Source organism: Balaenoptera physalus (assembly GCF_965194825.1).
Source record: "Balaenoptera physalus genome assembly, chromosome: 10".
Taxonomy (NCBI): Eukaryota; Metazoa; Chordata; class Mammalia; order Artiodactyla; family Balaenopteridae; genus Balaenoptera; species Balaenoptera physalus.
The window spans coordinates 60,658,305-60,673,421 of record NC_138889.1 but is presented as its reverse complement, the minus strand read 5'-3'; the positions used below and the strand labels follow the sequence as shown (position 1 = coordinate 60,673,421).

Here is a 15,117-nt window from a genome sequence, read left to right as displayed (position 1 = left end):
TAAGTTTCTTTAGTACTTGGACCACACGTTTTCTACCTTTATTAGATTTCTTTCTTGACTTTCTTAAAAGAATATTTTCTCCTTTTGTCTTCTTCCTCACTGCTTGTTCCCTCTTTATTAATGGTTTGTGGTTTCATGACGAAAATCTTGTCTTCTCCACTGCTTATGAAGAATGTAGATTTTGCTTCTGGCTATGATGGAGCAGATTGTAGCAGACCAAAACTCCTGCTGAGAATAACTAGAAAAGCCTGATTTAAAAAAAAATCTATATGAAGGCATTGGTAAATTGCCAAGGCAGCCAGGACTTCAGACATTTGTGGATTCTTGGCAAAGGGAGAGTATAGCTATTAAGAGGCAAAAAAGCCAGCAGAGCTTTCTTCATGGGGCTAGGGATACAAAAATTATAGTTCAGGGCTGCCAAGGCAGCCAAAACTTGAGAGGCCAAGATCCCAGAGAGAAGGGAGGTGCATCTCCCCGCCCCCACTCCTCCCCGCCCCAGCCTCTCCACCTGCTTTTTTTTCTCTTGAGGCGTTTGCAGATTCTTTAACTGTGTAGGGTAAAAGGTTAAGAAGCTTCCCAGAAGCCTAATGAAAAGCAGAGCACTCTTTTAGCTGTTCTTCAGTGTTTGAGGAGAGGAGAGAAAAGTTGAGGACCTTCCAAGGAAGGCAGGCTTGGAAGATACCCTTAACTCTCAGTTGGATCCTTGGAGGGCTACAAACTAGGGTAGATCAAACTTTTCAAGCTTTACAAAGCTTGCAGCCAACCTTGAATAAGCTCATGTCCTGAATGGATTGTGAGGTGATCTACCCTTAGTCTAATTGCCTGTCAGAGAAGATGGTGAATCTTCTGTAGGAGTGTTATATCATCCACAGCCTTTATAGTTTTTCATAACACAATGAATGGCATTCTAACAAAAATTACGTGGTAAACCAAGAAGCCAGACCAGGAATAAAAACAGACAGTATAGGAAAGGATCCATTGCATCCCAGTCACTTATAATTTATTCAGTCATTCTAAAATAGAAGGACATTTAGGTTGTTTCCAGTCTTTAGTATTGTGATTGATCTGCAGTGAATATTCTTGTCTGTACATCTTTGTACACATGTACGATACATCATTAAGATAACGAATACCCTTGCTAACTCTTGTCTTTATCAAATTTTTTTGATATTTGCCAATCTGATATATAAAAGTGTTTTGTTTCAGAAGTAGTAATATCTTGAAATGAGCGAAATTGAACATATTTTAATTTGTTTACAAGTCATCTGAATTTATGTTTCTGTAAACTGACTGTTCATGTCCTTTTCCCATTGTCATATAGGGCTGTTCAGCTTCTTTTTCTTTCTTTTTTTTTTTTTTTTAATATTAAAGAGGTAATAAAGAACAGTGGGTAAGGAGACCGATTCTGGAGCCAGATTGCCTGAGTTTAAATCATAGCTCTTTCATTTACAGCAGTGTAGCCTTGGGCAAGTTGTATGCTCTGTGCTTCAGTTTCTTCATCTGTAAAGTGGGGATAATAGCATCTCCCCATTGTCATTATGAAGATTAGATGAGTTAAAATATAGAGTGCTTAGAAATGGGCCTGGCATAATGAAAGTTCTATATAACTGCCAGACATCAGAATGATACTGGTCATGGAGGTAGAGATGGAAATTAGCAAAGAGATTTTTTTATTTGCCCAAGGACAAATAACTAGTAAGTGGGAGTATTCAAATTAGGATCAAGATCTTGGGACTCTTAAGTCCAAAGTTCTTTTTCATTCTGCTGCACTAATAAGAAATTGAACGTACAGGGGTAAAAACTCAAGCATAGCCAGGTACCAAGGGATGTTTACCTTTGGATTTGAGAGTTATTGGGGTAGCGTCTTCCCAATATAGTTCAGTGAGGTTCTTTTTCTAATTTTGTATTGAGTGTGGATTCTTTGACAATGATACTTTATTCCTGAGGGTTTGGTGCAGTTAGCAAAATGCTAGTCTTATAGTTTGTTTTGTTTGTTTGCCTTTATTAATAACCAATCACCCCACCCTAGAGAAAATCTTTTTCAGGAAGGACCATCAAGGAAGTATAGCTGCTCCTACAGTTCACATTAGACTGAATGTAGTACTCAGCTTTGGTCATTGGCCATGTGTGTTTGTCATTCTTAGGGTATCATATCCTTAGAGAGTTTCTCTTTTAAACATGGTGCAGTTGACCCTTGAACAACATGGGGATTAGCGGCACCGACCCCCCTGCACAGTTGAAAATCTGTGTATAACCTTATGTGGATAAGTGGATTCAACCAACCTCAGATTCAACCGCAGATCATATGGTACCATAGTATGTATTTATTGAAAAAAAATCTGCATATAAGTGGACCTGCGCAGTTCAAACCTATGTTGTTCAAGGATCAACTGTAGTTGTCAGAGGACAGGCATTAAGAAAGTACTTCCACCACTGGATAAATTTATAAATACTAAAATACTCAGCAGCTGAGTGACACCTGGAATAGTTTCTAGTATTTCTTTTCTGTGAGATGAAGGAAGGGTGAATGGTTGTTTCTGTGCTACTGAAACACTTGAAAATCCCTATAGATTCTGGTGGAGGGATTGGTGGGTTTGGGGACTAATTCCTCTGGACTAAGGAGAGTGATGTTGCCTTTTCTGCTGCTTTTGACGCGCTGTTGCTGTGCTCCCCCCCCCACGCCACCCCCCCCCCCCCCAGCCCAAGAATTTATTTCTTAGGGCAGTTTTAGTTTTACAACAAAATTGAGAGGAAGGTACAGAGATACCCCATATGATCCCTGCCCCCACACATTCATAGCCTCCCCCATTATCACTGTCACTCACCAGAATGGTAGATTTGACTCTTGGTGTTGTACATTCTGTGGGTTTGGACAAATGTATAATGAAATTTGTCCATCATTATAATATTAGAAAGAGTCTTTTCACTGCCCTAAGAATCCTCTGCTCTGCTTACTCATCCCTACCTTCTCCATCCTTGGAGCTTCTGATCTTTTTGTTGTCTCTAAAGTTTTATCTTTTCCAGAATGTCATATAGTTGGAGACATACAGTATGTAGCATTTTCAGATTGGCTTCTCTCATTTAGTAATATGCGTTAAAGGTTCCTCCATGTCTTTTCATAGCTTTGAAAGCTCTTTTTTTTTCTTTTTTTTTCCAATCATAATACATTTTATTTATTTTTTAAAATTTTTATTGGAGTATAGTTGATTTACAATGTTGTGTTAGTTTCAGGTGTACAGCAAAGTGAATCAGTTATATGTATATATATATATCCACTCTTTTTTTAGATTCTTTCCCATATAGGTCATTACAGAGTATTGAGTAGAGTTTCCTGTGCTATACAGTAGGTCCTTATTAGTTATCTGTTCTATATATAGTAGTGTGCATATGTCAATCCCAGTCTCCCAATTTATCCCTCCTCTCTCCTTCCCCCAAGTAACCATGTTTGTTTTATACATCTGTGACTATTTGTGCTTTGTAAATAAGTTCATTTGTGCCATTTTTTTAGATTCCACATATAAGCGATATCCTGTGATATTTGTCTCTGACTTACTTCACTTAGTATGATAATCTCTAGGTCCATCCATATTGCTCCAAATGCGATTATTTCATTCTTTTTTACGGCTGAGTAATATTCCATTGTATATAAGTACCACATCTTCTTTATCCATTCATCTGTTGATGGACATTTAGGTTGCTTCCATGTCTTGGCTATTGTAAATAGTGCTGCTATGCACATTGGGGTGCATATATCTTTTCTAATTAGAGTTTTCTCCAGATATATGCCCAGGAGTGGCATTGCTGGATCATATTGTAGTTCTGTTTTTAGTTTTTTAAGGAACCTCTATATTGTTCTCCATAATGGTTGTACCAATTTACATTCCCACCAACAGTGTAGGAGAGTTTCCTTTTTCTCCACACCCTCTCCAGCATTTATTGTTTATAGACTTTTTGATGATGTCTATTCTGACTAGTGTGAGGGGACACCTCATTGTAGTTTTGATTTGCATTTCTCTGGTAATTAGCATCTTTTCATGTGCTTTTTGGCCGTCTGTATATCTTTTCTGGAGAATTGTCTATTTAGATCTTTTGCCTGTTTTTTGATTGGGTTGTTTGTTTTTGACATAGAGCTGCATGAGCTGTTTGTATATTTTGGATATTAATCCCTTGTCAGTTGCTTTGTTTGGAAATATTTTCTCCCATTCTGAGGGTTGTCTTTTTGTTTTGTTTATAGTTCCTTTTGCTGTGCAGAGGAAGTTTAATTAGGTCCCATTTGTTTATTTTTGTTTTTATTTTCATTACTGTAGGAGGTGGATCAAAAAAGATATTGCTGCAATTTATGTCAAAGAGTGTTCTGCCTATGTTTTCCTCTAAGAGTTTTGTAGTGTCTGGCCTTGAATTTAGGTCTTTAATCCATTTGGAGTTCATTTTTGTATGTGGTGTTAGTGTTCCAATTTCATTGTTTTACATGTAGCTGTCCCGTTTTCCCAGACTTATTGAAAAGACTGTCTTCTCTCCATTGTATATTCTTGCCTCCTTTGTCATAGGTTAGTCGACCATGGGTATGTGAGTTTGTTTCTCGACTTTCTATCCTGTTCCATTGATGTATATTTCTGTTTTTGTGCCAGTACTATACTGTTTCCGTTACTGTAGCTTTGTAGTATAGTCTGAAGTTGAGGAGTCTGATTCCTCCAGCTCCATTTTTCTTTTTCAGGATTGCTTTGGCTATTTGGGGTCTTTTGTGTTTCCATATAAATTATAGAATTTTTTGTTCTAGTTCTGTGAAAAAATGCCATTGGTAACTTGATAGGGATTGCATTGGATCTGTAGATTGCCTTGAGTAGTATATTCATTTTGACAATATTGATTCTTCCAATCCAAGAACCTGGTATATCGTTCCAGCTGTTTGTGTTACCTCCGACTTTTTTCATCAGTGTTGAAAACTCATTTCTTTTTAGCACTGAATAATATTCCATTGTCTGGATTATCAACTTTCATAATATAATAGCCAGTTATTTTACCAGCAAAAGTGAGTTTATTTGGGAATAGCCAGAGGAATTGCAGTTTGGGATATGCAAACTATGGCAGACCAGAGACAAATCCAGAGAACAAGGAAGCGGAATTTGCTTTTATAGGGAAAAGAGGGGAGTTGGGAAGGGCTGTAATAACCAAAGAGTCCATTGGAGGAAGCTGGGAGTCCAAAGTATGGAGGCTTCTCATCAGTTGAGCTGCTGCATATCTGACTGGTGGAGCTGTTTTTGGGTGGAGAGAAGTTTTCTTCTTCCTGCTGGATAGTAAAGTAAGCAACACCTTCCTGTCATAGGTGTAGATGTATAGCTCTTCCTATTTGGAGTAACTGACAGATGCATGGGGGGGCATGACCGCTCCCCCTACAGGCCTGTCCCTACTCTAATTTTAGCTGAGGTTTCTTTAATTAATTTCACTGTATGTACCTCAGTTTATTTATCCATTTACCTTCTGAAGGATATCTTGTTTGCTTCCAAGTTTTGGCAGTTATGGCCAAAGCTGCTATAAACATTTATTTACAGGTTTTTGTGTGGATGTAAGTTTTTAACTCGTTTCGGTAAATATCAAGGAGTGCAATTACTGGATTGTATGGTAAAACTATGTTTAGTTTTGTAAGAAATTGCCAGATTGCCTTCCAAAGTGGCTCTACCATTTTGCATTCCCACCAGCAGTGTATGAGAATTTTTGTTGTTCCACATCCTCACCAGCATTTGGTGTTGTCAGTGTTTTGGATGTTAGCCCTTCTAATTAGGGGTGTAGTGCCATCTCGTTTTAATTTGTAATTCCCTAATGACATACGATGTTGGGCGTTTTTTTCATTTGTTTATTTGCTGTGTCTTCTTCTTTGCCATATATTTTCTTTGGTGAGGTGTCTGTTAAGGTCTCTTGCCCATTAAAAAAAAAATCAGGTTGTTTTCTGATTAAGTTTTGATAGTTCTTTGTTTATTTTGGATAACAGTCTTATATCAAATACATCTGTTGCAAATGTTTTCTTCCAATCTGTGGCTTTTGTTCTCACTCTCTTGACATTGTCTTTTGCAGAGCAGAAATTTTTAATTTTAATGAAGTCCAGCTTATCAATTACTTATTTTATGAATCATGTCTTTGATATTATGTCTAAAAAGGCATCACCATACCAAGTCATCTAGGTTTTCTCCTGTTGCTCTGATTTTATGATAGTATTGCAGGAGTTTCAATCACAATTTCAACTTTTGGAGTGGAGGGAGCTGACATATGACTCTAGGAAGGCAGAGGGAAGTAAAGAGAATATTAAGAAAAGTCAAGTCCCGCATCAGCAGACAGGAACTATTTTATTATAAATGAGTGTTCTTTCTGTACTAAAAGTCAGGGAACCTGAAAGGTTAATCATGACTGATAAATATCTTAGTATAATTAATAATGTTGAGTGTATACATGTTCTCCAGTAAGCTTTAAGAGACACTGTAAAAGACTTTGATTTAAAAGGGGAGATTTTCATTTTTCTGACCTTTTTCCAGGTGGAGTGAAACCATATTTCATAAGGCTTCAAAGAAATTATTTTCATGTTATAGCTACTGTTATATAAGTTTAAAATCCTAATATCATTTTTACCTAGTATATTAAACTTTAATAGAGTATTTCAGAATTTAGAGAAACCTGTTGAGTAGTAAATGAAAATGAAATAAAAATATTATTACAGGCATACCTTGGAGATATTGAGAGTTTGGTTTCAGACCACTGTAATAAAGTGAATACTGCAATAAAGCGAGTCACATGAATTTTTTGGTTTCCCGGTGCGCATAAAAGTTAGGTTTATACTATACTGTAGTCTGTTAAGTGTGCAATAGCCTCATGGTTTAAAAAACAATATACCCACCTTAATTTAAAAATACTTTAGTACTAAAAAATGCTAATTATCATCTGACAACACAGGGTTGCCATAAACCTTCAATTTGTAAAAACCACAGTATCTGTGAAGTGCAAGAAAGTGAAGTGCAAGAAAACAAGGAATGCCTGTGTTGAATCATTAACTTTAGAAGTTATCTAGTGTGTTGACTTCATTTCTCTAGTAGAAACTGAGATCTAAAGAGATTTTAGTCCGTGATATGCGTGTATGTGTGTCTCAGGAGGGCTCCAAGACGCCCCGCCCCCCGGCCCCCCGCCACAGGTTCGATGATTCGCTGAGAGTGCTCACAGGGCTCAGCGTAGTCCTACTCATGGCTGTGATCCATTACGGTGAAAGGATACGGATTAAAATCAGCAAAGGGAAAAGGTACATGGGACAAAGTCCAGGGGAAACCAGGCATAAGCTTCTAGAGTCCTCTCTCAGTTGAGTCTCATAGGACATGCTTACTTCCCCCAGCAACAAGTTGTGACAGTATGTGTTAAATGGTGCCAGCCAGGGAAGCTTCTTGGAGACTTAGTGCCCAGAGTGTTTATTAGTGGCTGATCAGGTAAGGACTGTCTGCCTAGCATATACCAAAATTCCAGAATCCCATCAGGAAAGAAGGTATTCAGCATAACTACATTGTACTACAAACAATTTAGGTACAATGAACCTGTACCTAATCAGAGAGGGTGGGAACTCTCCTGAAATCCAAGTTCCTAGGCACCAGCCAAGGGCCAACCCTGTAAGCAGGCCTTAAGATCGGTTAGGCCTATCTTAAGTTAGGCCTGCTATTGTTAAGTCTTTTCTGCATTCTCTGTGTGTGTATGTGTGCAACATTTAGCATATAGTGTGCTCTTATTAAATGTTAGCTGTTTTTATTTATTATAGGGATTCTTCACTGATTACTACTACTACTATTAATTGTGGTCTTCTGCATTCCTATGAGGTAGGTTTGGCCAGTATTTTAATTTCCATTTGATAGGTGAGACCAAGGCAAAGAGAAGCTTTGATATATCTAAATATTCTCACTTAATTGACAGAGCAGGTATCAGAACCTAATATGCGCTTTTTGCAAGCCAGTAGGGAAAAAAAAAGAATTTTTTTTTTGCCTTGTTGACATTTCTAGAGGGCGTTACTAAAATAGGAAATAGGCTTAAATATTTAAATTAATGTCATATCGGACCAATTCATGACCTGTTATGCTTAACTGTTTTTGTATTCAAGAGTTACTTTGTTGACTATGTAATTTTTTGAGCTTTTGGGCATGATGCCAGTTAATGTAGCACAATCCTGTTGGGGGAAGAAGTTGCAAAAAGTGACTATTTCGCATTTTGTATTTTTAAAGCATTAAACATCATTAATCTTAATCCAAGAGTAAGCTAATCTATATCAGTACTAATTTTGGTGAATATAAATTACTACTCCACCCCTACCCCTGCCATTACCTTTCACTCTCAAATGAGTCAAGGCATAGTAATATTTCAGTCAGTGTGCCGAGTTCCTACTTGGCCTTGTATTATGAACTTTGAGATTTCTTAAGTATCCCAAAGTGAATTTAACTTTTCGTATAATATATGTATCAAAGCAGTTGGGTCATTATCTTTGTTTCTTGTAAGTTGTACTTGCAAATAAATCAAACCAAACTACCATTTCTTTATCTCACCAACACCAGAGACAATTTTATAGTTACCAGATTCTACTGCATGCCACTCTACTGGCTGAAAATAGTTTACAAAGTATTTTCACTCTCATTATATTCATTTGATCCTCATAATGGCCTGTCATAATAGGTATTATTCTGGTTTTACAGAAGAGGAAGTTGAGACTGACTTATCCAAGACTCTGGAAGCTTCTAAGTTTTGGGGATCAGGCTTTTAATTTTGTATTATTTACACTATATAATGAAGATGTTAACCTCTTTGGACATTTTCTTCTAAATGTCAGCAAGAACTATTTTAGAGAAAGCAAATTCTCTAACAGTAAGTAAAAATTATAATCATTTTTACTAGTGTATCATTAAAATATTTTTGGTCCCTTGTGTTGGATCGTAGACTTAGTAAAAGACTGAATAACATTATGCTCCTTATGTTGCTTCCAAATAAATATACAGATTTAGAATTTTTAAAAGTAGATATGAGAAGAATCTTATACTTTGTACCAGAAGAAACTGTGGTAGAATTTGTTATTGTATCTTGGCCTGAGGAAGGTCTTTCCAAATATGATACAAAATGCAGAAGCCATAAAGGAGAAGTTTGATTAATATAACTACACAAAAATCACCACTATAAGCAAAGTCAAGACAGATGATAAACTAGGAAAAGTATTGCTATTCATGTGACATAAGGGTAATTTTCCTTACCTAGACAGAGCTTTAACAAATCAAGAAGAAAAAGTTAACTCCAACAGGAGTAAAGGAAATGTATATACTTTTCACATCAAAGGAAATGCAAATTACTCAAACATGTGAAAAGTATTCAGTTTCACTCATTCAGTGCATAAGATACAGAATTTCACCAATTAGATTGGCAAAGCTAAAAAATTTCAACCCTCATTGTGCCGGGAAAGGTGTGAGGAAATGGCGCTCTCATGCATCACTGGTGGGATTATAAATCTGTACAGGCTTTATGAAGGGTGATTTGGTATTGTCTGTCAGAATTACAGAAGCACATATTCTTTGACTCAGCAGTTCTGATTCCAGCAGTTTAATCTGTGAATATACTTGCAGACATGCAAAATGATGTATGTGCAAGATCACTCATTATAACATTGTTTTGATAGTTGCTGGAGATTTAAACTCGCCTTGATATTTCTAATTTGATAGTTGCTGGAGATTTAAACTCGCCTTGATATTTCTAATTTGGTCCTCAGTTTTATTCTTAGTATTAATTTGTCGTCTCTTTCCTTTTTTTTCTTAACCAGTTTTAGTAGAGTTTTGTTTATTAGTCATCTCATAGTACCATGTGAAAAATAGAATCAGCCAGTGGTTGTTAGTTTTAATCAGCAGAAATGTACTCTGCCAAATTTAGGCAGATAAGGAATTTATTGGGAAAGAATACTGAGTAATCCAAAGTAATCAGCCAGGTAGCTACAGAACTTGGCTTGGAAAATGGCAGCTAAGATCCAAGAGCAAAGTCTGTATAATATGAATACTTTGAAATTTTTTGCAACTTCTTTGAGTCCTAGTGTATTTTTAATTGTCCCTTGTTTGCTTTAAGGAATATATATTTTGTTCATTGAGTTCATAAATATAGATAATCAAGTTTGTTAATTTTATTGTTCAATTTTTCTTTATTTTTATTACCTCTTGATCCTCCTGATCTACCTGTTTTTAATTGTGGTGTGTTACAATTTTTTACTATAATTTTGGATTTATTAATTTCTCTTATAATCTTTTTTTTGCTCTGCTGTAGGTTCATACAAGTGCATAATTATTATAGCTTCTTGATGGGTTGCCTTTTTCATCATTATGTAATTTCCCTCTTTATACCTGTTAATTCTTTTTCTCTTAATTTTGCCATGTGCTAGTTGTGTGGCCTTGGGCAAGTCACTAACCTCTCATTTTCCTTATTGTAAAATGGGTATAATACCTACCTTATAAAGTTTCTGTGAAGATTCACTGAGAAAATATAAAGTATCGTTCAGGTAATAGGTTCTCCATAAATGGATTAAAAGTATTTTTTTGCCTTAAGGGTTTTGCTTTTCTCTTCCTTCTTCCCCTCCTCTTTTAAAGCATCTGGTTTTAGACACTATTTGCCTATAATTAGAAATGTACTTAAGAGATATGATTAAAATAGTCATCAGGACTTTTTGTTTAAGTGGGTGAAGGTGATGTAGTGTTTGCCTCCCAAGCCCCGGTTCTAATAATTCTCTGCAGCTTGGTAGAGCTTTAAGTTACTGTTTTCTGCATCTGTATTACGTCCAGTGTTTCTGTCTAAGAATCTTCCACATTTCTCTGGTGTATATGAGTCTTTTTAAGGTAGTTGAGACAACTGAAAAAGGACAAAAGTCAACTTTTTGAGGAGCCCACTTTTCTACAACAAATATTATCAACCTGAATGGGATATAGAGTTATTAGTAAGTCTTCAAATAAATACTGTGTTTAAGTCGCTAAATATACATAGGGGTATATCGAAGTGTTGTGTACATTTAAGGAGAGAGAAGTGCATATTTTCTCCTTCCTTTTTGATAGCATTTAGGACTTATCTTTTATTCCTGTTCTTAAGTTGGATTTTTATCATTTATATAACCAGTGTGTATTGTGTGCCTCCTGTGGGCCTGGATATAGAGAAGGGGAGAAAAGAGAATTTCAGCTGAGAAACAGCATAAAAGGATTAGAAGTATATGGCATATATATATTGTAACCAGATAGTCAAGAGATGAGAGACACAGTGCTTTAGAAAGATAAAGTTGTGATCAGTCTCTGGAAAACCTTGAGTGACATGTTGAAGAGTTTTGATTTTATTCTGTAAGCTGATCAAAACCACTGAAGGCTTTGAGGATAAAAAATCGGTTATATCCTGAAAATATTTATAAGTTGTATACAGGAAAATAGTCTGTTGGCAATGTTGAAAAAGAAGTAGAAAGAAACATTAGTAACAAAGTATTATGAATAAAACTTCAGCTATTTAAAATGTTACTTGGTAACGTTGAACTAGGAGCTTTAAATATAGTTTTCCTTGAGGTCTTTTAACATGTTACTTTATCAAGGAGACCCTTCAGACCATTCTATATATTGATAAAGTAATCTTCCAGCCTGTGTTTATTTTCCTCCATAGCCCTTAGTACCACCAGTTGTATTATATACACACACTTGTTTGTTTATTGTCTCTTTCCCCCCACAATATTGTAAGCTCCATGATAGTAAGGACTTTATTTGTTCAGTGCTTCTCCCCAGTGCTTAGAACTGTGCCTGGTTTATACCCTTTAATAAGTATTCGTTAAATAAATGAATGAGTATTCAAATTGTGGAAGATGACCACAATTTTTATGTGGTTTATGATGTGGGGGCAGCAGTAGGACAAGATCTTGGTTTCTTCCTAGAAAGTTTTGTTAAAAAGTGTTTTCTTTTCCCTTTCCTCCAGAGTTTATATTCAGAGCACCAATCAAATTAAGCAAGCCTGGGGAACTTCGTGAGGAATATGAAAGCCTGCGAAAGGTACAGTATAACAGTATACATATCATTATGCCATTCATTTTCTTAAAGTTAATTGAAATGATGACATTAAAGAATGCTTAGTGGGAGTTTTGATTTACTAGGGATTTTTAAAATTTATAATGCAGAGCCTGTCTTTCTGTACCCTACCTTACACTGGTCTAGTTAGATTCTGTAGCTATAATGGAAGTAGAGTAAACCTTAACTCAGAACCCCTTTTAAGCTGTCCTTTCAAAGATGAAAATGTAGCTCACACGGCCTATCACACACCTGCTGCAATAACGCCACCAAGAGAGGTGTTCTTGGCATTTAAGTGTTAGATAAAAGCTAACATTTATTTAAGCTTTAATAATAATAGTTTGTCTTATTTTTCTTGATCTTGCAAGGTTCTTCTAATTACATGTAGCTGGTATTATCTTTTACTGCTTTCACTCTCTTAAGTACTCCAGAAGAACTGTAACTTAGACTGGTAAGGGTAGTGGAATAATTTTCTAGTTAGAGAACGTTTACCATTGGGAAAGCTTTTAGCTGTGTCCACATCATCTTATTTTTGATGTTCTCAAGCTAATAGTCTGGGAATCACTTGGAAAATTAAGACTTCAGAAAGACTGGTAATAAGAAGTATGTTATAAGATTTGAATCATCCTTCCCCAGCCCTCTCCCTGAACCACCATCCCTTACCCAAGTTCATAAATGATTAGATAATCATTCTACATGTAGAAATTTAATGTTTTATAAAGGCAAATAATCCACTTAATCTGAATCAGACATCATCATGAAACAGAGGCAAGACAATAACATTATGGTGGCATTTTAGACTGAATGAAAAAAAATCAGTATTTAATAAGGTCATGTTAAAAAGAAAAGATAAAAAGCTGTGCTTAATTACTGTATATTTCTGATCTTTTCTTTTAAATGAGAGTGTCAAATGTTGACTTGGGTCCTCATGCTCCTTTTGTATCGGTGTTGTGAGTTTTTTTGTTTTTCGTTTTAAATCAGTTACAAAGCTTTTTTCCACATAGAAACAAATTATTCTCAGGGGCTACATCAAAAGAACCACAAATTTCTCTTAAATAAAATTCCAGAATATGCAGATATTTAGTTTTAATATAACTTTTCAGAAACTTGGAGAATATGGAAATTTTGAAGCTGTCAGCTTGAAGATAATGAGAAAACAGGGACTTGGAGGTAGAAAAAGGAGGTAAAGCAGAAGGCCTAGTGAGTGTAGAGATTTTTTATAAGCCTTGGGAGAGAGAAGGATACCTTGGGGAACTGTTCTTTCATTCCTGTTAAGAAGGAAGGACAGGAAAATGGCTTTAAAAGCGACTGATAGCATAATGCTGTTGAGCGAAGCTAGGACAATCTCATTCTGCATAAACTGGATTGGGTTTGAAAAACACTCACCTGTGTCATTTGTGTTAAATAAACGTTAAATAGGTTTCCCCCCACCCATACTCCAAGTACCCAGGTTATCCTACACTCATTGTATAACCTGGAAAATGGAAATCCCAAGTCATAAAATCAAAAGGCACTAATACGGCATACCCATATAATGGAATACTATTCAGGAATAAGAAGGAATGAACCACTGATACATGCTACCAGATGGATGAGCCTCAAAAAGATGCTCAGTGAAAGAAACCAGATAAAAGAGACCACATATTATATGTTTACATTTATAGAAAATGTCTAGGAATAGACAGAAGTATAGAGACAGACAGTAGATTAATGGTTGATTGAGAAGGGGTGAGAATGGGGATTAACAGTAAATGGTCATGAGTGATTTTATTACAACGATGAAGATTTCTAAAACTGATTTATGGTGTGTTCCACAACCTGGTAAATGTACTAAAAATCATCGAATTATATACTTGAAATGGATGAATTATATAATATGTAAAAATAGGCCTCAATAAAGTAAAAAAAATTAAGGCACTAGACATTTGGATGGAGAACTTGATAAAAAAGATGTCTCTTAGAATGCATATTTTCTGAAACAAAACAAATATATAATTATCTAGATGAATCCCTGGGGGAGGGTGATGTTTAAAAATTTCTACTGAGCAAGCGATGGAAATTAATTCTATACAACTCATCATTACTAATTTGATGTGTAATACACTTTTTATTTAGTATACTTTATTATTTTGTTTAAATGACAGTAAAAACCTTTATAAGGGCTATAAAAAGTTAACAGGAAATTTTATTACCCTAATTCTAGTTCTTTTAAAAGATGTTTGCTTATTAATCATAGATCCCTCTACCCATGGTGTAGTGTTATGCTTACTGAGGTTACTATGTTTCTAAATTTTATGATTCTATAAATAGGTTTATATTTCTAAATATGTTTAATATTTTCTTCCTGCCATGTGTTGTAGTTAATTTTGTCTTTTTTATGCAGAAATATGCAGAGCAAAATGTGAAAGTTCTCCTTTTTCTTATTTTCTACTTTCTTCCCCAGAGATAACTAGTGTCAACAGTTTAGTGTATATCCTAGATCCTTTATATATTTACACACACACACACACACACATATGTTTTAGTCTTTTTTAGTATAAATAAGATCATGATGTATATTCATTTATTCATCATATATTTATTATGTCCTTACTGTGTGCCAGGTACTAGGAATATGATGCTGAAGAAGACACCCAAGGTTCTTGACCTCAGGGAGATTTCATTCCAGTGGGGAAGATGTATAGTAAATAAGCAAAAAAAATTTAATATATATTAATAAAGCAGGGTAAGGAGAGTTAGAGGGGAGTGGAAGGGAAACTTGAGACACAAAAAGACTGTTTTCGATACAGTGATCAGGGAAAGTCTCAGAGAAGGCAACATTTGAGTTGCTACCTGAAAGAGATGAGGGAGCAAGCCAAGTAAACTTAATGAGGAAAGAGCATTCCCAGCAAAGAGAACAGCAAATGCAAAGGCCCTGCGACGGAAACAAGTTTGGCTTGTTTAAGGAACACTGTGGCTCTAACTGAGTGTACAAGTTGTGGAAGGGTGGAAGGGTGGTATGGGGATTTGGTAAGATGTGAGTTGGGAGAGATAGAGGGCCAGATCAAAGAAG

General features: G+C 35.7%; 1 protein-coding gene and 1 long non-coding RNA gene across 3 annotated transcripts in view; one reads left to right on the top strand and one right to left on the bottom strand.

Moving 5' to 3' along the window:
- Positions 1-15,117, top strand: part of RNF169 (ring finger protein 169) — a 109,079-nt gene that overhangs the window by 18,135 nt on the left and 75,827 nt on the right. For both annotated transcript variants that reach the window (XR_014250430.1, XM_082411266.1), the window contains exon 2: positions 11,977-12,050. Coding sequence is in view for 1 of the 2 variants with exons in the window: in XM_082411266.1 (XP_082267392.1) it covers positions 11,977-12,050 (74 nt within the window). In the remaining variant the exon portion in view is untranslated. The remainder of the gene's footprint in view (positions 1-11,976; positions 12,051-15,117) is intronic.
- LOC309637178 lies at positions 1,333-10,940 on the bottom strand. The gene is made up of 2 exons (XR_014250445.1): positions 9,738-10,940; positions 1,333-9,694 (listed from the first exon to the last, which is right to left on the bottom strand). It is a non-coding gene; the product is annotated as an uncharacterized lncRNA (long non-coding RNA).